Raw genomic sequence first — 23350 nt, 5'->3', positions numbered from 1 at the left:
TAGGCTACGTTGACTATATGCTTTTAAAATACACACAATTTTACGTCTGTCAACTCGAATGATGAATTATGGAAATAATTATACTGTACCTAATGCCAGGTACCTATTGCATTGTAAACAAACTGGTCGTATGAATGTAAGAATATCCACACGATGATAATGTATTTTAACAAAAAGATTCGAACAAATGTGAACTCTAAATAAGGCGAAATATGTCAAAAATATTATCTAAAAATACGCGTATTATCATCCCTTTAAAATTCGATCGCTTCGAGCTACGAAACATTAGCAGTAAAAATTATTATGTAGGTACATACCTACGTGCTATACGTAAAATTTTTCATTTCGCTAGCTGGAGGATGTACATAGAGTATAATGAGAGTATACGAATCGTAACCTTTGTACATTGTAATCATATACGAAAATTATTTTTACAGCAATTTCAAGTACATACTATGTGTACAAGGCTATACAATAATAATTAGACGTATTCGAGAAGAGTGTTGCTTACTTTTAATTCTTGATATCAATTCGTTGGTAATTTGTAACATGTGCTAGAATCATTATACATACAGGCATCTAATAAAGTGTTAAATTTCAATTTAGGGCACCAATGCCATTCTATATACGATAATTAGGATTTATCGTCCTGTACCAGGAATTTGAAATCTCTTTACATTGTATTGATAATTTTTTTAGTTATTGAGATTTAATTTTATAGCGACGATTGATTAGCGTTGATGATGCAGTAGTTCAAGAATTGGCGGTGAAAATTTTCGGCTGAGAGGGATTATTCGACATGATGAGGTCTGTATATTTATTTAATGGCCATTAGTATCCATTACCAAAAAAAAAGTTGGAAAATTTAGACTAAATTCTGCGTAGCCTTAAAATAATTTTGAAAAATGGAGCTCGAATTGATCGAAAAGGTTTCAAAGAGGATATATCCGAGTTTGCAAATCAACTTAATTGCATTTGAATCCTTTCTACGTCAATTTTTCTCAAACTCGAAAATTCAAAAATCCTCTCTCAGCAGTTACAAAGCTCTGCGCCTTTTGCTAAAATGGTCAAAGTCTCACTTTCTGCTAAAAGTACAAAAAATCCTACTCGTTGTCAAAATTGCCGAACATAGTCTCGTTTCTCGCTAAAAATCTCCCATTTTCAACAAATATTATGTAAAAATACGTAGGTACCTACCTACCCTTTTGCCAATAATAATTACTGCCAAAAAGACTGTTTTTGCTGAAATTGTCAGTTTTGCTTTATGACAAAAATGATCTTTTTAGTACCATAATTTGAAAGGTCTCGCTTTGTAACTAAAAATTACGAGGACGATTTTTTTTTCTTTTACTTGCCTAAAAAATGCAAAAAAAAGTCTCACTTTTCGAAAAAATAAATTAATTAAAAAATGTTACGTACTTCTTTGCCAATAATTCCAAAAATTGCTGATTTTTTCCAAAATTGTCAAATTTTGGCTTTTTGAAAACATTTTTAATTTTTAGCAAAATTTCGAAAAATTTTCCCTTTTTTAAAAAAAATTATCCAAAAGCATCGTGTTTTTGCCAGAAATTGCCAAAAAGTATCGCTTCTTTGTCAATAGTTCTCAAAAAGTCCTTTTTGCTAAAATTATAAAAGTTTTGCTTTTTGCCAAAAATTGTAAAAAATAATCGCTTTTTAACAAAATTTATAAATATTGTCGTTTTTTTGCAAAAAGTTCCAAAAAGTTTTCCTTTTTTCAAAAATTGTTCAAAAATCTCGCTTTTTGCCAAAAATTGTCAAAAAGCCCTTCCTTTGGAATTAGCTGATTCACGTAATCAACTTCGGTGGCTGAAATTCATTCCATATTTTTAAAAAATTGAAAAAAATACATAGGCATGTCAACTTTTTACCATTAGTTTCGCGATTAAACTGCCCTAATCGATTGAAAACATCGAATTTAGAGTAGAATCGAATTTTCAGCTTCCAAAGTTGAGTACAGCCTCTCGAAAATGAACTGTTTACAAAACTTTCAGATTTTTGAAAAATAATTCAATAGATCTGCCACGCATAACTCACCAATGCCACCTTTCATTCACATTTCTATTCTAATTAAATCAATTTCACGAAGATAGTACAAGAAAATTTATCCATTAAAAAATTATCACCAGCCTGGATTTCACACATATGTATACGAGTACCTAAATCATTCCAACCATTTATGACCTTTAAACAATGAAAATGCCCGTGATAATGAATACACTTCAATTAAAACATCATCAGCAATGAAACGGCCATGCCATGTCAAAAGTTCATTCTACTCCGAATGAAGAAAAAAAGTTCTCTGCAACAATACAGAAAAGATTGACCACTAAAGTACTCGCACAGCTACCAAATCCGATGACTTTTTCAACCACTAAGAAAACGTACTCGGGTAATTTACATACGTATGATTAGGATACGTGTAAATACATGTGTTTTACTCTCGTGTGAGCGTGTAGGTGTGCTCGAGAAATGTTTTACAGAATCCAGGCGCTGTTATCTTGCCTCATGTGCTTTATATTTAGTATTTAATCAAGGGCTTGTTCGGCTTGGTGGCGTTTTGCATCTTCGGTTAAAGAATTGGAATTTTTTTACGTTCTTTACTTCCTTTTATTTATTTTTTTTTATTTCTTTAAAGCACTGTTGTGTGATTGAATAACGTATGGTATTTTGTGTTTTATGATTACGAATTTATTTCTATTTTGAATACAAGTAAGTGATACCTATGGTACTTATACCCTTATTTTTACATTTTTTTTCAATTTTGAAAAATTAGAAAAAAATTTTGATAAAATTGAATTTGGTGGAATTTTTTTTATCAAACTGGAAAACGTAAAAACGATTCGTCAATTTCATAATTTGAGTCAATATGGTATGTCTCCAACTTTATAGTACTCAATTTAAAAAACAATCCACCCAAATAAAAGGCTCGTAAGAATGAAAACTTTTTCCATTACTGCAGCTGTCTGGACGACGGTGGTCAATTCATAGGCAAAAATTCCAACCCATTTCGACTTAATTAAAAAAAATTAAAATTGAAACATTTGCGTAACATTTCCCACGAATAATTTTTCGAGTGAGTGCCAAGTCACTGACCTATCTGGCCTACTGGTCTTTAAAAAGTATAAAGATAACTTTACGACATTTCAATATTAAGACTTGCGAATATACTTAGCCAAAAAGCACGCGGTAATCATCGCTTAACAAGTTGAAAAAAATAAACCATTACAGTTGAAAAAATTCGCATAAAAACGTACCATAAGATATAACTAATTACACCGGTGAAAATAAATCAAACTTGTTAACTACCTCTTTCGATAAGAGTAGGCGTTAGATTGTTTTAAAAAAGAAAAGACGAAAGAAGGGAAGAAGATAAAACGATAGAATTAACATATCTATCGGTTAGATTGGAGGATGAGTGGTTTTATAAACGGACCGACTCTCTATACACAACAAGGAATGCGGATTTCAAAATAAACTTTATATAAGGGGACCGATTATTATTAAAACGTGAACTACCTTGACAGAATGATGATTATACTATTAAAAAAAAAAAAAAAAAAACATGAAACATATAAAAGATTATTATTACGAATGCCGAAAATTTTACACGTAGGCGTACTGGAATAATATACTTACAAACTACACACGTGCCAATGAAAACGAAAACGCACTTTTGGAACGAATTTTGATCGTCATCCAAAATATGTCTGCTTAGGCTGATTTTGTCATCATAGACTCGGCAGATTTGCACATTTTGTCACATATCAAGCCTGTTATTCTGTTGTTACTGACACGAGTGTAAGTTGAGGTAGATCTCTACCTATCAAAATTTGGTAAGGAAATATCCAAGTACCTGTCTTAAGTTTATTCGCACGTGATTTTAGTAGCATTACGTGTAAGTACCTATCTACTTATAGCAAGTACAAGAATATGATTTTTGATTTCATTTTTCTCATTTGTTTTTACAGTTTGCAAGACTTATCACAAATTACCATGTTTCCGACAGCTATGAACTCGATCGGATTAATTAGTTAATACGAATGTACTATTTCAAATCGATATAATGCGAAGATATTGCCATCATCGATATGTAATTTTGATCGGTGTGCTTTTTGCGTTAGATTACATCTCATCTCAAACAACCGTACAGAATACAGATGTTACACCGACCATCGGAGGGTGAGTAAATGGCACTGTTCAATAATGTATCTTAAAACTTGATAAAGCAGAAAATTTTGGGCAGGATTTCTCAAAACACTGAGATAAAAATGACCTTTTGCAATCATTTATGTAATTTTAAAAGAGAGTTTCGAGTACCTCTGAAATTATAAGTTTTCGTTTCATTTTTATATTCTCACCAAAATGCCACAAAACATAATTGACGATTAGCACTTGAAAAATTAAATATTGGGCAATATTTCATTCTTATGATGGGGATATGGCATGCATTTCTCGGAATAATACTTCGATTAAAAATTTTAATTCGTACTAAAATGAGTTTAATCAATCGGGAAATTGGTCTGGGACTCTAAGAATATCGCCACTGCGGTATAATAATTCATCCACTGCGTTTAATTTGCTTATGGGCACGAGTCTACATATAAACCAGTTTTAGTCTAATAGAAACATAATATCAAATTAGTAGTCTCGCTTCCGATTTTAAAATACCTAGGTATGTATTATCTATGTACCCCTACCCACCTACATACGTATTGAGTCTGTACTTTTTATTAACTAGTCGTAATCTCTTTCGAGATTAATATAGATGGAATTTTTTGACGTTCTTGAGAAAATTAAAATTATTGTTTGATCGTTCGAAGTACCTAACCTACCTATCCAAGGGTGTGCTGCGATTGCACATGAGGCTGGAATTTCATGAAATTTTGACTTCAAATGTATTTGTAGGTACTTAATACATAATGAAGAGAATTTAATAGGTGTAGAAGTATGCAATGCAATTCTATGCACTCGGGCAATTATACTCGTATATTAATTATGTACTCACCGATTGAGCAGTATTCCTTTTAAGCCCGAAATGAGTAGGGAAGACGTTAACTGATCACGATCCATATTGAAACGTTGAAGAAAAACTCTGAAAATTCATAAAACAAATATTAGTACGGAAAAATTGAAAATTTTTGGCAATTTTAATGTTCATCACCAAAACAAAGCAATTTTTCAATTTTAGTCAACTATTAAAACATACAATAAAAATCATTCATTTTCATAAAAAAAAAAAGGATATTTTTCAAGTCGAAGTGATATTTTTTGAAATGGAGCAGGGTCATTCCATGTCAAATCTGCACTGAGCTTTTTGCATTTGTGGTCGGCGATTTTAAAATATTTTTTATGTGGTTAGACCTCGATGAGAGATGACGAATGACGCAAACCGCTGTTTTCAAAATGCATTTGCAGAGGAAATAGGGGTGCTCAAAGTTCTGAGAAAAATATTAGAGTGTTGCCACATTTTTGAGCACCAAAAATTAACAGAAAAAGTTGAAAATGATTTTTCATCGTGACATCTACGCTAAAAAATTCTGAAAAATTTACCTCAAGTACAATTATTATGCTCATTAATATATCAAAAAATTGGACTTTTTTTGTATTCTCGATTTTTAAAATTCTAAAGATTACCAGAAAATACAAATTTCTCTCCTTCTAAAGTTGACTGCGGAATCCGAATTCCAATATTTTTAAACGATCTACCTCCAGTGAGTTTTTAAAAATCAGATTCCAAATTTAATTTTTATACAAGACCAGAGCATTTGATTATTTTCAGTCCACAGCCGAATGTATGTTCTTGTTTTTTTTCTCGTAATCTTAAACAGGTACCCATAGGGTCAACAAACTAAAATCAATAGCGTAGCCAGGATTTCATCAAGAGAAGGATAAAACAAGATTTTTAGAATCGGGAAATTCTAAATTTGATACAATTCTATGAAAATCTTTCATAGGTACTATGCATTAGGTAAAAAGGCAACCATATTTTCATAAAAAATTGACCGAATCTTTTTCAAAAAAATAGATCTAGAAAGCTGAAAAATTTTCAATTTTATAATCATTAATAAGTACCTAGGAGGATGTAGCAGAATTTGAAAAAATTGACTCGTACAAGGGAGATGAAAATCAAATTAGAGCTCTTAATGAAAAAAAAAAATCAAAATTTCATCAAATTAACCCAGAAATCAAAAATTTGGTATGTGCTCTGTTTTCGTAACACTCCTGAATCGATTAAAAACAATTTCAACTTGTTTTGAGCAATTCTAGAGCCTTAAGCAGATTTTTGAAAATTGAAATTGTCACAAAATTTTACCCAACGAGGTTGGGAAACTAAAAATTATTTTTATACCCAAAATTTGAACACTCTGAATTGATTGGAGGTGGTTTCAAGCCGGTCTGGAACCTCCAGCTGTATTTTGGAAATTCCATATTTCAAATATTTCATAATCGAGGATTATTTCAGTTTTTGAAAGAAATGCCCTAAAATATGTTCAATTTAGCTTTCTTATTGAGGTACTTGACCATTTACACAACATTTTTCTAAAATTGGTTAACGCTAGTTCTAAATGGTAATTATATTTCTCGAGCGATTTCATACTTTAAAATTTGAAAAATTTACGGTTCTAAATCAGTAGAAACCAATTTTGGAAAAGTGATGTTTGGAATTTCCAAATTATGGATGGAGGCTCCAGAACGACTTGGAACCATCTCCAATCGAATTATCATGTTGAAATTTCAGTGAACTAGAGATTCCCAACATCAATGGGTAAAATTTCGTGAAAAGTTCAAATTTCCAAAAATCTGCTGGAGGCTCAAGGACTGCTCAATACGGTTTAAAGCCTTTTCAATCGATTCGAGATGCACGAGGTCGGAAATAGGTTTGAAATTTTGATTTTTTCCATTTTGTGCTCAAGTTTGATTTTCAAAAATTCACTAAAAATCGAAAAATGCACTTCAACATTGGAAATTTTGGCTGGTGATATATTTTGGCATACCCTTTTCGATTTACCTTCGCTTGGTTCAGCATTTTTTTTCCAACTGAGATTCCTTACTTCTCTTGTAAGCTCAAATCACCTATATTATCTTTTAAAAACCTTTTGCAACTTGAAAATCAAACTGCAAATTTGGAAGTGTGACATGACCTTTTCTACGCTGAGCCCCTAAGTACTCTAAAATTTGCCAACGAATCGCTGATTAAATTTGCGGACAAAGAATCGGTAAGATATTAATTTATTTTTTGTATTCCAGTCCCAATGTATGCAGATCTAGATATAAAAATTACTGTTGTCCCGGATGGAGATTAAAACCTAATACTGGTCTTTGTGTTGTCCGTAAGTAAAAAATTCACAAATAACACTCTTGAGAATTTCCTTAAAAAGTGAAAACCTCCTCTATTTAGCTGTTTGCTGGAGACACTGCGGCGAGGCTGGAAGATGCATAAAACCAAACATTTGTCTATGTGAGAATGGAGCTATTGGGGCAACATGTAGCACAAAATTACCCACTTTTAATCAAGTGCAACCAGGCATAGGTTGGTTTTGATTTGTTTTCCACATAACTAGCAACTAGATTTACGAGTAAAAATATTTACCATAATAATATTCACTTCAACGGTATCATATTGACAGATAATAATTCAACTATAAACTCGACCGATTCGAATTTCTGTCCATTTACATGTTTAAACGGTGGCTCATGTACGAATAGCAAGTGCATCTGTAAACCAGGGTACATAGGAGAAGATTGCGCGGAAGGTAAAAAAAATCTGGTATACGCTTACGCTCATTCGATCATATCAGATAATCATTTCGATGGATATTTTTTTTTCAAACAGCTGTATGCAAAGAACCGTGTTTAAATGGTGGAAGATGTATTGGACCCGATAGATGCGCTTGTGTATACGGATACACTGGTAAAAGATGCGAAGCAGGTAGGTACCACAGCCATGATAACCAGACTCTCTGTACCTACCTATTCAAGAGGAAATGGCGATAAAAATCGCGAGACACCAAAGTCGTACCATAGTACTCATCCCGATACATGATTGTGTTATAGATTATCGAGTCGGTCCATGTTATAGAAAAGTGGTCAATGATATGTGCCAAAGTCAACTAGAAGGTGTAGTTTGTACTAAACAGTTATGCTGTGCGACTGTAGGTCGAGCTTGGGGACACCCCTGCGAACATTGCCCATTACAGTTAGAATGTAATGCCGGATTCTTGAAAAATATTCATTCCGGAAACTGCGTTGGTAAGACATCTATGTAATAGACGACAGCAATAAGAATATAACACGCAAAGAGCTACATTGTAATGGAAATATCATCTATTTTTTTGTAAGATATCGACGAATGCGAAGCTATTCCTGGACTTTGCGATGGTGGTACCTGTGTCAATACCGAAGGCTCGTTTGTTTGCACTTGTCCTCCGGGCAGAACGCGCAACCCGTTGACAAACAATTGCGAAGACGAAGACGAATGCAAGAGCAGCAATAAACAGGTGTGCCAGCATGGTCAATGCGTTAATACAGATGGCTCGTACTACTGCCAGTGCGATATCGGATATATACCTACGCACGATCGTAAACACTGTTTAGGTAGATTGTTTTACTCTTATAAATAATTGTATCTCCGATCATTATACTACAACATAAGAGATACCTTTACATACAACGTGTGACCCGTTCGATGACATTTTAAAGGTGTGTCTTCATATTATAGATTCTAGACAAGGCAGATGCTACATTAATTTGGATGGTAAAAATCAGTGCATCGAACCTTTATCGATCAACTTATCCAAAATGGATTGTTGCTGCGGTAAAAACATGGGTAAAGGGTGGGGTGATATTTGTGAAAAATGCCCACCCACTGCATCAGGTAGGTACCCACTATAGAATCTTCTCAACGTAGATTTCTGAATGACATAATATTAATTTGACTGTACATAATACAGAGGATTACGCTACCCTATGCTTGGGAGGAAGCACACCTAATGTTTCCATACCCACATTAGTGGATGAATGTGGCTTGCGTCCTGGTATATGTGGTGGTGGTCAATGTGTCGACGTCGCCGAAGGATTCACCTGCAATTGCTATCCTGGTTACAAGAAACAGAAAAGTGGCGATGCACAAGTGTGTGAAGGCTAGTTCGTAAAAAGAAAATATTTTCTTTGGATAATGTTTCTGGGTCGAATGTGGAGTAATTAATTTTTAGGGTTTTCTATGCAGATGTCAACGAATGTTCTGAGGGATTATGTTCAGGAGGACAATGTACAAATACGCCTGGAAGTTTCGTTTGCAAGTGTCCTGTTGGTTTTGATGTCTCTTCGGATGGCAAACAATGTATTGGTAAGCTTTTCTACATTTGAATTAGGTATTTGGAATCCCTGATCAGATAGGTAGGTACGTTTGTTCAGAAAAAGGAAGAGGGAACATCATTACTCGAATCAGCTAATTATAGTGACAATGTATCATAGTCGCGGGGGCTCGCATAAGGATCTACTGCACTCCCCCCGTCGATCCTCCGGGACAAATTTTTTCTTAAAAGGGGAGTCCTAAGGATCATTGGAATATTTTCTAGCCCTTGTCCTAAAAAAAAGTGACACTACTTACAAAATGGCGGCCATTTTGATTGACAGGTCAGCCGAAATCGCAGATTTTGCGTTCCAACACAGGACTTGCACGAAATTTTCTAAACCCTACAAAATTAGATTGAAAGAGCAGACAAAAATTCATCACCTGTCAAAATTTCAAGTGCAAAAGTGCCTTTTTCGATTTTTGGTGAATTTTTGAAAATCAAATTTACGCCGAAAAGAAGAGGGAAAATTCAAATTTTACCAAATTGACCTAGAACGCTGAAATTTGGTATAAACCCTATTTTCGACCTGCCAAATCGATTGGAAACAGTTTCAAACCGTTTTGAGCAGTTCTGGAGCCTCTAGCGGATTTTTGAAGCTCGAAATTTCATTGAATGGAATCGGAAAGCCGAAATTAATTTTGGTAACTAATTTCAATACGCTACGAAGTCAACTGCAGGCGGATTTCAAGTCGTTTTGGAGCCTCCAGTGACTTTTTGAAAAGTAGCTGGAACCTTCAAAACCATTTGAAACCACCATGCAGTCGACTTCATATCGTATTGAAATTAGTTTGCACAGTAAATATTGGCTTAATCCATTTGATAAAATGTTGTGAAAATTTCAAACTTCAAAAATCTGCTGGAGGCTCCAGTAATTTTCAAAAAGTCGCTGGAGACTATAAAGTAACTTGTTGACTTCGTAACGTATTGAAATTAGTAACCAGAATGAATTTCGGCTTTCCAACTCCATTTATTGAAATGTTGTGGGAGTTTCGAGTTTCAAAAATCCGCTGGAAGCTCCAGAACTGCTCAAAACGGGTTGAAACAGTTTCCAATCAATTTGGCAGGTCGAAAATTTGGTAAAATTTTAATTTTTTCCCCTTATTTTTGGCCTAAATTTAATTTTCAAAAATTCACCAAAATTCGAAAAAGGTACTTTTACACTATAAATGTTGACAGGTGATGAATTTTTGCCAGCTGTTTTACATACAAGTATCTTTGCTCCCCCCCCAACCAAAATTTTCAGACTCTACTTTTTCCTCGTAACAAAAGCATAAATACGAAACCAATATTGAATCTTATCCTACTTGGATATAAATTTTTTGGATTTTACCTCACCACCTATTTCTTCTCGAAATATTCCAATTCAGGACATTACACAAACATGTACTTTCAGATCACGACGAATGCAGTGAAAATGGCATGTGTGCCAATGGAGTATGCATCAATATGGATGGATCATTCAAATGTCGTTGCAACACTGGTTTCATACTTTCATCCACTGGTCATGCTTGTGTAGGTAAATGAACGTCATATTTTACTTCATTCATTTGGGAAATGTATCGTTAATAAGCGATATATTGTTGCTGAATCAAATAATCACATTAGGGGTATGTTTCAGACATTGACGAATGTTATGAAAACCCAAGAATTTGTTTGAATGGAAGATGTATAAATACAGCTGGTTCTTATCGATGCGAATGCCAACCTGGATTCACACCTACATCAGATGGAGGATTTTGCGTAGACATAAATGAATGTGGTCTAGATAGAGGAGATTCGGTCTTATGTGACAATGGTCGTTGCATCAATACAGATGGATCTTTTAAATGTGTTTGTAACTTGGGATTTCATTTATCAGCGGATAAGAGAAATTGCATAGGTTGGATATTATACAGAGAAAAATGATGTTTTGAACTCGACCAAGAATATTGCAGTGATACTTGAAATTTATTACAGATATTGACGAATGTGCCAATAACGTGTGTCAAAATGGAAGATGCATTAATTTACTAGGCAGTTTCAAGTGCGAATGTCCGGCTGGATTTTATCTCGGATCTGATGGACGATCTTGTTTAGGTAGATTTTTTTCACCGGGTTGTAACTTCGATGAATATCAGAAAAAATGATTTGAATATGTTCTTTAGATTCTGCTAAGGATTTATGCTACGCTGAATATCAAAATGGACAATGTTCCAGACCATCACAAGTACCAGTTTCAAAATCAAGCTGTTGCTGCTGTACTGTATTTTCTGGTCACGCGATGGGTTGGGGAACTCCATGTGGAGCTTGTCCTGCTCCAGGTTCTGCGGAGTTTCTTGAACTCTGTCCACATGGAACAGGAATGACATTTACAGGAGATGGTAATACAAATTGTTTATCTGAATGATATGATTTCTGTTCGGTTTCAAGTTCTAATTTTCTTTCAACAGATATCAACGAATGTGCTCAGAATCCAGCTATTTGTGAGAATGGAGCATGTGAGAATCTCATGGGTACATATCGATGCATCTGCAATATTGGTTATGAACCAGACATCACCGGCAAAATATGTATCGATATTAATGAATGTGTCAGAGATGAACTGATTTGCAATGGAGGTCAATGTAAGAATACTCCGGGTAGTTTTCAAGTTAGTTTCGAATCTGTTTCACTTTTTATGACAAGAAGATCACTCACTCATGAAGATACTGTCTTTTGCAGTGCATTTGTCCTTCTGGTACTAGGTACAATCCAACCATGAATGCATGCGAGGATGTCAACGAATGTTTGGAAATGGGTCCTGATGCTTGTGTCAATGGAAAATGCATCAACTCTCTCGGGTCGTTCGAATGCGAATGTCCAAAAGAATCAATTTTAGATAATACTGGCCGCATATGTCTAGGTAAAGAAATATTGTGTAGGCTACATTTGGTTTCTGGATCAAAGGACATCTATGATGTTTCTCTATATTTTCAGATAATAGAAAAGGATCTTGCTGGACAAAAGTAACAGCGGGAAGATGTGAAAATAATTTACCACGATTCACATTGAAAAGCGAATGCTGCTGTTCAGTGGGTCTTGCTTGGGGTAGTCCATGCGAATTATGCCACACTGAAGAATGTTCTTGTGCTAAAGGATTTGCAAAGGTAATTCCACAATAGAAGTAACTTATCCCTGGCAATAATATTTGGTTTTCTTGACATACTAACTTCATTCATCGCAGGTAGATGGTAAAGTATGCTCGGATATCAACGAATGTGAACTAAACAATGGACTTTGCAGAGGAGGGGGTACTTGTTTAAATACAGAAGGATCCTTCACATGTGTTTGTCCACCAGGGCTTACTTTAGATGCAACAGGTAACTATCCAAATTGAATAAGTTCATGTTGAAAGAAATCCATTCATCATTGCTGATATCTCCATTTTCCATTTTATAGGAACCCTTTGCCAAGACAACAGATTTGATACATGCTACACAGATTACAAATTTGGCACTGGAGCCTCACCAGTTGATGGTATATTTCCTCGTACTACATGCTGCTGTTCATTGGTAGGGAAAGCTTGGGGCAGCTCGGATGAACCAAGTAAGGCAAAATGTGAAATTTGCCCGAAGCCAGGAACTCCAACATTTACTGACCTCTGTCCAAAAGTAGGTAATAATGGTTGATTTCCAAAATCTAATCTCTGATTTGATAACACATCCAGTTGGGATATTTTTCAGGGACCTGGCTACGTTGATAGGAAAGATATCAACGAATGTGCCGAATTTCCTGGTATCTGCAGTAATGGCAGGTGTAAAAATTCGATGGGTGGGTTCAATTGTCAGTGTAATCCTGGGTTCGCATTAGATGAGAATGGTCTAAAGTGTATTGGTAAGTGATCTTGATGTCAAAGTTGAAAATTATTCAAGAGTCGATAATAAAAGTGAATTATTTCAGATATCGATGAATGTAATATTATGCATGGCGTTTGTGGTGAAAATGGCGATTGTCAGAATATTCCAGGATCGTTCGAATGTAAATGTAAAGAAGGGTACGAAAGTCATCCTATGATGAGAGTTTGCATGGGTGAGCATTTACCTACTTACCTACAAACAAACTGTAGAGATCTGTAAATTTATACGTAACACTTTGATTAGATATTAACGAATGTGAAAAAACACCTGGATTATGTAGAGGAGGAAACTGCACTAATGACATTGGCAGCTACCATTGTGAGTGTCCAGAAGGCCATGAACTGTCACCAGATAAACAATCGTGTAAAGGTAAATGAAGCGTGAAAATTTATTTCAATGAAAAAAGTAGGTACCTAAATTTCGTATTTGGTATAATCCGGATCATTATTACTATTATTGCTCGTTAGATATTGACGAATGTTCTCGAACCAGTGGTATATGTTCAAATGGTGTTTGTGAAAATATGATGGGAACGTATCAGTGCGTATGTGATACAGGATACCAACAAACTGATCTGAAATCTCATTGCGAAGGTATGTTACCTACTTAAATTTTTCCTCATATTATGATCAGTTGTATGAGCCGGAAAATTCATTTCATTAAAATGTACATTCAATTTTTAAGATATCGATGAATGCAGCGTTGATAATGGTGGCTGTGCAGATATCTGTATAAATACACCAGGATCTTATTCATGCAGTTGCAAGTAAGTGATTAACGAGTTGTTAATGTTCGGGGGGTTTGAATGAAATAACTGTCTGTAATCATTTTGCCATTCTAGGCCTGGTTTCAACTTAGCTAGTGATGGACGTAGTTGTATAGATATCGACGAATGCAGAGAAAATCCTCGTGTGTGTAATGGCGGCGAATGCTTCAATAATGAAGGAAGCTTTTCATGTATTTGTGGCTCTGGCCTATTACCAGGGCTAAATAATTCATCTTGTATAGGTAAAAGCTTATGAATTGAAAAAATAATGCAAAAATCTTTATTAATAAATCACTTACAAGGAGAGTGTTCTAACCGGCATTGCAATTTTTGAACTTGGGAAATTGAAAAAAAAAACAAAATACAACACTAGCAAAAATTTAAGGTGCTAAAATAATTCAATTCCCAATTTTTGGCGAATTTTAAAAAATTCAAATTTGCTATACGTACGAATATTTTATATGAAAAAATTCAAAATTTGATGAAATAGACTTGAAGGATTGGAATTTGGTTCGTATCCTATTTTCGACCTGGAGTCGATTGGTGATGGCTTCGAACTGTTCTGGAGCCTCCAGAAGATTTTGATGATTTCTCTTTTTTTTCAAAAATAATCAGTGGATAAAAATAATTGGATTTTAACTGGTACAAAAAGATTTTGAAAATATGCGCTCAAATCGATAGAAATAATCATAATAACGATGGTAAATCCGAGTTTATAAGTGCTGAATTTCATTTTCACCCTACTTACCTAAAGCGATTTTTCTAAAACTAGAGAATCCGAAAATTTGCTGGAGTCTCCAAAACAGTTCGGAACCATCACCAATTGACTCGGGAACTCGAAAATAGAGTACAAATAAAATTTCGGCCTTTTATGTCAGTTTGATTAGATTTTGATTTTTTTTTCATGAGAAATGGGCCAAATTTGAATTTTAAAAAAATTATTCAAAAATTCGAAAAATGAATTTCACCACTTGAAATTTTTGCTTTCTGTATATTGAGGTCCTCTTTCAATTCCCCTTTGTCCCGTTCAAAATTTGTTGTGCCGGTTGGGATATTTATATCTACAATGACCTTCACAGATATAAACGAATGCGAAAATAAGGATAAAAATATCTGCGGCAGTGGAAGCTGCATCAATAATGTGGGAACCTATTCTTGCGAATGCGAGGAAGGTTACAGTTCTAAATCAGAAGATAATCCATACTGCACGGATGACGACGAATGTGCCCTTGAGACTCATGCATGCGATAAAAACGCACTGTGTATTAATAACCCTGTAAATGAAATTTTCTACAAGGAAAATCACTTATCATGCAATGTTCTGGAGAAATTATTACAAAATGAAATTTTGTTTCAGGGATCCTATAGCTGTAGATGCTTTGACGGATTCATTGGAAACGGTCACAGTTGTCTAGATTTAAATGAGTGCTTAACTAATAATGGAGGGTGCGATAAGAATGCTCAGTGTGTTAATACTGAGGGATCTTTCAAGGTAGGCTCGATCATGAATTTGAAAAAAATCAATTTTTAGAAAAAAATGTAACATTTTACAAATCGAAATGATTTAATTACCACGCAGTGTGTTTGCGATAACGGTTTTCGAGGAGATGGATACGTTTGTGACGATGTCAACGAATGCGTTGAAAATCCACTGCTTTGCGAAAATGGCCACTGTATTGATTATCCTGGATCGTACCGATGCGAATGTGAAATGGGATTCATGAATGCCGATGAAAAGAATCAACAACGCTGCATTGGTAATGCATAGAAGCATAAGTTGAATTATTCGTATATCTTCGATCTCTTCTCTGTCTGATTTCTGATGGGTTGGTGCTTTAATGACAAATTCTAGACATCAACGAGTGTGAAATGTTCAATAATTTATGCGTTCATGGTAAATGTGAAAATGTGGAGGGGATTTTCCGATGCCATTGTGATCCAGGTTACGAATTGGACAGCACCGGAGGTAATATCATGAAAAATAAAAACCAAGTTAGGCAAATTACGGATTTTGCGACGAAGATTTTCTTTTTTCAGGAAATTGCACAGATATCAACGAATGCGACAGTCCTCAAGCTTGTTTATATGGAAATTGTACCAACACTGAAGGCAGCTTTGTTTGCAAATGCCCTCCTAATTACCAACTGGCAGCCTCAGGAAATGCTTGCATAGGTAACATACCTACCTACAGATGGAAAAAATTTGAAACTGAATTTACCTCTCATTATATAAAAAAAAATGTTATTAGATCGTCGAGAATCACGTTGCTATATGACAGTTGAAGATAGATCAGGCCGGAACAGGTGCTCTCAAGAGATAGGCAGCCCTGTAACCAAAGCAACCTGCTGCTGCTCAATTGGAAAAGCATGGGGAGGTCGTTGTGAACTTTGCCCACCTGTTGGTACTGAAGAATTCAAACAGCTTTGTCCCGGCGGTCCTGGTTATCGACCAAATACCACAACAGTAAGTTAAAGTAATAATTGATGATTTTTCATCATTTCGTAATCTCTATTTCGTCGACCGACGCAACACGAGAGATGTTTATTGTGCGAAGGTTTATACTTTATTACGTAGGTTGTTCTAGAAGATGTGAATGAATGCGAAGAACACGAGAATCTGTGCAAGAATGGTCACTGTACCAATACGTTCGGTAGCTTTATGTGTATTTGCAATCAAGGGTTCAGAATGGATAATAGTTCAGCTTTTTGTTATGGTGGGTTTTTGAGGAATAAGTAGATACATTTTTTTTAAATAATAAAATTGAGATTGTTTATCGATGATATCCTTTTCTTAGACGTTGATGAATGCAGTGAAAATAATGAAATCTGCGGAGTTGGATTTTGTATAAATACCGAAGGATCGTACCATTGTATTTGTCCTGACGGTTACATGGTTAGACCTGATGGAAGTACGTAAAAATGGGGTTCCTTTACCTAGTAGTAAGAGATCATCCTCATCAATTTACATTTAAATTTTTAGAAGAATGTATCGATATCCGTAAAGAACAATGTTACCTTAATTACACACAAAACATGTGCTCCGAGGCGATGTCGAATACACAAACTAGAATGATGTGTTGTTGTTCAATGGGTCAAGCTTGGGGCCATCCTTGTCTACCATGCCCACCTATTTCATCCCGTAAGCTGGAAAATTCATTCAAAATTTTAAAAATCAAATCTTCGATTTATTATTTAGTGCCTTTAATTTTTTTCAGACGAATATCTCAATCTTTGCGGCAATCGTCCGGGTCTGGTTGTAAATCCGGTGACAAATGCCACCGAAGAGATTGACGAATGTGCCTTGATGCCTCAAATGTGCAGCCATGGAGAATGTATCAATACTCCGGGCAGTTTCCATTGCATCTGTGATCCTGGCTACATATACGATGAATTTGCTCATCAATGCATAGGTACTGTATTGTTAAAAATTTCGAATCTCTCCACCCCAGGAAATTTTTTAAAGCAATTTATTCAATTTAGATGAAAATGAATGTTTACGGAATCCGAATCCATGCCGAGGGAATTCTCGCTGCGTTAATAATATTGGTAGTTTCGAATGTCAGTGTCCCAAAGGCTACAAATTAGGGCCAAATATGAATGATTGCATTGGTAAGTTTACAGCTCAAAATTTCATTCATGAGTATAAAGCTGGAATCTCAAGTTTCATTCTTCTCAGATATTGACGAATGTTACGAGCAAGACGGTATCTGCACCAATGGAGAATGTACCAATCTAGAGGGAGGTTTCCAGTGTACGTGTAAAAGTGGTTACTCCTTAACTCCATTCCGAGATAACTGCGTAGACGTCGATGAGTGCCAGCGTCATCCTAATATTTGTAATAATGGAACTTGCATCAATTCGAATGGATCTTTCAAGTGTCATTGTTATACCGGATTCAAATTGAGCCATAACAACGATTGTATTGGTAAGTATATGATACTACATACATAAAACGGAAATCAGATCGAACTACTAAAGGGAATGGTTCGATCGATTTGAATAACTTCATCTTCAGATCTTTGAGTGCAAAGGGACAAAATGTATTACTGGCGATAAAATGATTCTTATTTCATTTACCTACGAAGAATTGAACTCGGTAATCTTTGATTATGGTCTAATGAAAAATGACTACAACCGTTCATCAAACTTACCAAGGACTACGAGTAGAGTAGATACAATGCAATCTTAATTCGTTAATTCTGATATTAAAGATTTGAAATCACTGTGAGAAGTATAACTATGTATACAGAATTAGATAACATAAAATCGCTTACCATTTCCAAATTTGAAACGATGATACACAATGACATTTCCAATTTCCTAGTTCTTTGGCCTTTGAAGATTTCTTTTCGATGCACCACAGGATTGGGTTCTTGGCAGATATACCTACGCGACACTCCATAAAATTAACCAAAACGAATATAAATAGTTGAAAACTAACCAAAGCAAAATTTCAAGTTTAGTTGGCAAAATAAAAAATTATTGTTTGATTACTCTGATTTGATCCATTGTTTTGAATAGTCCAACAATCTTATCAGTTTAAGCACGAGATGATGCGCGCGCATTCACGCACGTGGTGTGGTATGAATACAAGATTCGATCTTCGAACTTCGATCAAGCATATTTTTATCGTCAGAATTATTTCGAAATTCGAATTCGAATTTTATTGACTTATTAAATCAAAATATTGTTTCATTACAGATGTCGATGAATGTACTATGATGCCTCACCTCTGTCGAAATGGTCGCTGTAAAAACACCATAGGATCGTTCAATTGCGAATGTGCTGACGGCTACACACTCACTAGCGATGGACAGAATTGCAGGGATATCGACGAATGCAAAGAGGTACGTCTCTTTAATGAAGCAAAAATTTCAGTAAATTATTTTCTTTCTGTAACGTGCATTCTTTAATCGAAAACGGTGCGACCATTTGTTCTAGCAAGGTGGCAATTGCCCAGCTCCAGGTCGTTGTCAAAACGTAATGGGGTCATATTTCTGTAGTTGTCCGAATGGTTACCGGTTATCTGAGAATAAGACATTCTGCGAAGGTATTTGAGTCTACGTTTGAATGAAGTACACGTATAATTTTCCATCAAATTAGTCATCCATGTTGTTCATTGATAGATATCAACGAATGTATCGAAATAAACGGAATTTGCGACGGAGGTAAATGTATCAATACAAACGGAGGAGTGATATGCGATTGTCCGGAAGGATTCATCGTCAGTCCAACTGGCATGCATTGTGTTGATACCAGACAAGAATTCTGTTACTCATTATATTCTAAAGGTAAACTAGCTTATTCTTTTTGTCACGCTATTTCAATTATTACGCCACTATAAAATGTTGAATTTTATAAAAATATTATTTTAGGCGTATGTTCAAATCCTAGGAATCAAATTGCTACCATGAAAGAGTGCTGTTGTGCTATGGGAGCAGCTTGGGGTAAATCATGTAGTCCTTGTCCAGCTCCTAATACAAGTACGTTTACATTGAATTCTGCATCGCGTCTTTTTACTTACCATGGTACGAGCTTGAAATTAATTGCAGATTTTTTGTTTCAGTTGAATTTGCTAAACTTTGTCCAATGGGTATGGGACACGATGGTCAAGGAGAGGACTTGAACGAATGTGTCCTAATGCCGAATATATGCGAAGGGGGAGAATGTATTAATACAGACGGATCATTTAGATGCGAATGTCCAATGGGTTACGTACTCGATTCTTCTGGAACTAGATGCGTTGGTGGGTATAGAGTTGTTTACGCAGATAAAATTTATTTACGTCTATGAATACGAAACGCAATAAAATATTGTTCTACAAATTTTACATGTTCGCAGATGATAACGAATGCTCTTCTAATACAACAGTTTGTGGAAACGGTTCGTGTTCAAATTTACAAGGCGGATTTGAGTGCTCGTGTGGAGACGGTTTTGCTCCCGGTCCTATGCAAGTGAGATGGTATTCCAATTTTGAGCCGAATTTTCACGAATAAATCGATATTAAAATTGGAAAATTTTAGGTTTGTGAAGATGTGAACGAGTGTATCGATGGATCAAACCAATGTGCTTTCCGTTGTCATAATACATACGGATCGTATCGATGCCTTTGCCCTTATGGATACGCTTTAGCCGAAGATGGTAGACATTGCCAAGGTAAAACTTATTCGAAAAGTAATCCCAATAATACTTTATCGGTCATTTTAAATAGAATTTTTCGTCCTAGATGTTGACGAGTGTTCTACGCCGGCTAATAATTGTAAATACAAATGCAAGAATTTGATCGGATCGTTCATCTGTATCTGCCCCGAAGGATACGTTCAAATGGGCGCATCTGACGATTGTAGAGATATCAACGAATGTACCGAAAACCCGAATATCTGCGAAAATGGTCGTTGCGTGAATTTAAAAGGATCTTATAAGTGCGATTGTTTTGACGGTTTCAAACCTAGCAGTAATGGAAAACGATGCATTGGTCAGTATGATTTTTAAAAAAAAATTCTAATTCGAACATTTGGAGGAAATATTTCAGTATTACGAATTTTTTAGACGATAGAGCTGGATTTTGTTATCGTCATTTGGTAAATGGACGTTGCGTAAATAACGAATCTGGACTGAAACCTGTGTCCAAAGCTGATTGTTGTTGTACAATGGGGGCTGCCTGGGGACCACAGTGCCAAACATGTCCAACTCCTCAAACTCAAGAGTACTTCCAATTATGTCATTCCTCCGGGTATAATGTTGAAGGACAAGGTTAGTTAGAAAGATGAAAGAAAATTTGATTAGGTAATTAGCAGATAGATACCTACATTTTAATTTTTTATGGTTCAGATATCGATGAATGTAAAGCTATGTCAGATTTATGCAAAAATGGAAAATGTATCAATACTCAAGGCTCTTATAGATGCATATGCAATAAAGGTTACAAAACTGATTATACAGGAACGAAATGCGTCGGTAGGTACTCATATTTTTTTTATGCTCGGAAATGTAAGTAATTGTGACCTTATGTAGATATTTATTTTTCTATGTTGGCTTTTTTAAAAATTTATTTAGATGTAAACGAATGTCTGGCTTTGCCTTCTCCTTGCCAAATGATCTGCGAAAACACGGATGGCTGGTACACGTGCGCTTGTGCTCACGGTTTCACATTAAATCGTGATAATTCCACATGTCGCGATATCGACGAATGTGCCACCGGAAAACACATTTGTCAACAGAAATGTATCAATACGAATGGATCTTATGAATGTGCTTGTAATCCAGGTTATAAGCAACAAGGCGATCATTGTTTAGGTAGGTTGTCCAGTGTCCACCTATCGATAAAAATCAACTGATGAAATTATTGAAATTCATAATATTCGGCGATTAATTCGTCATTTCAGATATAGACGAATGTAGTCAAGATGGTGTGTGCCCTCCACCAGGTACCTGCATCAATACATTGGGTAGTTATCGGTGCCTATGTCCTAAAGGTCATAAATTAGATGTAAGCGGTACTTACTGCGTTAATTTGGCTGAATGCCCTGGAGGAAATTGCGAAGTCAAGTGTAAAGTAAGCAGTGCATTTAAATTTGAGTTTTTTTTCCTGTTAAAATAATATCCTATTTATTCTTTTTTTTAAATTTAGAATGGCACTGGTCAAAAATGCGCGCAGCAATGTCCCGAAGGATTTTCTAAACATCCGTATTATAACGAATGCATCGATAATAATGAATGCCTCCAGTCACCTTGCGGCTCAACTCAATGCATTAATACCATCGGCAGTTATCAATGTGTTTGTCCTGATGGATTTGCATTTGATGACTCGTCTATGTTATGCGTTCAAGTACGTCAAAATATATTTTTTAGTATTTTTAGATGATTAAAAAATAAAATTATTTCTTTCATGTTTATTTTTAACAGTCAACCAGTGGTTGCCTAAGTAGCCAATGTTCTTTTGGATGCACTCCGTTGGGAATGACTGAATTTTTATGCAGATGTCCTTCTGGATATCAACGTATTGGTCAAGTAATTGAATATACTTCATTTTACCTTTTGAAGCGTTTTTTTTTTTTTTTTTTTTTTTTTTTGTAACATGTGGAAAATAATCATTTTAGGGCCACTGTTTATCTACGATCAATCCACCAGTAGGTAGCAATATCATACCTGATTTGGGAGATAATATTCCAACCTATCCAATTAATCCTGCTGTCAATGACAAAATAATATCAACCGAAGGATGTTTCTCATGCCGGGTATAATATTGACAAATTTTTTGGTAAAAAAAAAAGATTTTGTTATATGACATGATATATTTTTAGCTCAACGACAGAGGCGGTAGACATCGACGTACGATCTCAAATTCCACTAAATTTTGGCAAATTAAAGAAGAAAATGAAGGAAATACTTCTGCTCATATGGATAGTAACAATAAACAAGTAAGAAAAAGTGTTCCAATTTTTTGACAAATTCCTTCAATTTTTTTCAATTGTTTAAAATTACAAGTTCATAAATATAATTATTCATTTTTTTTTTGAAAAAAATAATTTTTAATTTAAATAGGTAGCCACACGTCATCATCATGGAAGCAAAGCTGAACCACATATGGAATTAGTCGTAAAATACGATCAAATGAAAACGAAAACTCATATATTACAAATTCAACCGGCTACTAAGGTATTACATAATACGTTTTTTATTCCGTTCACTGTACCTCACTTTTTAAATATAAACGATTATCTAAAGAACACATGTTTAAAATTCCAGGACAAAGTCCAATACGAACTGATAAATAATGCGAATGCTAAATTTTTCGAAATAGTCGAAAATGATAATGTATGGTTTCTTCATCCGAAACGTAAGCTGAAACGGCAGAAAAGCGTTTATCATATCGGAATTGTTGCGAAATCGGGAGATCACAGCTCTCAACAACCTTTTAAATTACATATCAAATTACTCGTTGTTCCTTAATTAATTAGTATTTTGTACAATTGATAGTAATTTATTTGACAATTATTTTGACCATCTTTCATAAATTGTGCTCAATGAATAAAAATTTAGGTGATTTTTTTCTCTTGTATTTGAGTCAATTTTTATTATCAGCATCAAAGTGTCAGTACCTATTTGAGGAAAAAAGCTCAATATCAAAGTAAAATAATTGATGGTGCATGAAGAATAAATCTGACATCGAAGTGTAATATCTAATCAATTTCCCACGAATGAGTTCATATTATGATATTCAATAAACGTAGACATCTACGTTGGTTTCATTTTCGACGAATGAGTCACACAAACCTAGTTTACCTGAGAGATAATTAATTAATGTAATTTTATTATCATTTCATCAACGAA

The 23350-nt window shown here is 34.9% G+C and overlaps 2 protein-coding genes across 2 annotated transcripts in view; one reads left to right on the top strand and one right to left on the bottom strand.

The window, feature by feature from the left end:
• Nup62 (Nucleoporin 62kD) overlaps positions 1-18492 on the bottom strand; it is a 52905-nt gene extending 34413 nt beyond the window's left edge. The window contains exons 1-2 of the mRNA XM_065366231.1: positions 18292-18492; positions 5027-5113 (exon numbers count right to left, since the gene is read on the bottom strand). The gene's annotated coding sequence lies outside the window, so the exon portion shown is untranslated. The remainder of the gene's footprint in view (positions 1-5026; positions 5114-18291) is intronic.
• On the top strand, positions 2362-23078 carry LOC135846879 (fibrillin-2-like). The gene is made up of 56 exons (XM_065366224.1): positions 2362-2730; positions 3990-4200; positions 7270-7352; positions 7421-7552; positions 7650-7775; positions 7856-7951; positions 8077-8271; positions 8362-8616; positions 8741-8896; positions 8973-9161; positions 9248-9367; positions 10771-10893; positions 10996-11256; positions 11334-11453; positions 11522-11737; positions 11807-12006; positions 12078-12258; positions 12333-12502; positions 12580-12715; positions 12795-13006; positions 13079-13229; positions 13296-13424; positions 13496-13621; positions 13720-13845; positions 13937-14018; positions 14094-14260; positions 15098-15294; positions 15376-15510; positions 15598-15775; positions 15871-15984; positions 16056-16190; positions 16267-16481; positions 16593-16731; positions 16813-16926; positions 16998-17156; positions 17233-17427; positions 17498-17626; positions 17694-17942; positions 18719-18864; positions 18959-19067; positions 19144-19308; positions 19393-19500; positions 19584-19763; positions 19859-19971; positions 20041-20173; positions 20244-20492; positions 20567-20770; positions 20849-20974; positions 21074-21313; positions 21403-21572; positions 21648-21845; positions 21923-22027; positions 22117-22254; positions 22321-22437; positions 22562-22675; positions 22766-23078. The coding sequence occupies exons 2-56, from the start codon at positions 4085-4087 to the stop codon at positions 22967-22969; spliced, it is 8646 nt and encodes a 2881-aa protein (XP_065222296.1). The 5' UTR covers positions 2362-2730; positions 3990-4084; the 3' UTR covers positions 22970-23078.
• Positions 23079-23350: the final 272 nt, after the last annotated feature.

Source organism: Planococcus citri, chromosome 5 (genome assembly GCF_950023065.1).
Source record: "Planococcus citri chromosome 5, ihPlaCitr1.1, whole genome shotgun sequence".
NCBI lineage: Eukaryota > Metazoa > Arthropoda > Insecta > Hemiptera > Pseudococcidae > Planococcus > Planococcus citri.
Note: the sequence above shows the minus strand (reverse complement) of the source record. Positions and strands in the feature narration are given on the sequence as shown.

Bases quoted from the DNA above. Each gene is read 5' to 3' on its own strand.
- LOC135846879 (XM_065366224.1), top strand. From the start codon at position 4,085: ATGCGAAGATATTGCCATCATCGATATGTAATTTTGATCGGTGTGCTT. The intron at 9,368-10,770 runs GTAAGCTTTTCT...ATGTACTTTCAG, and splicing joins GGATGGCAAACAATGTATTG to ATCACGACGAATGCAGTGAA. The intron at 11,738-11,806 runs GTAATACAAATT...TTCTTTCAACAG, and splicing joins AATGACATTTACAGGAGATG to ATATCAACGAATGTGCTCAG.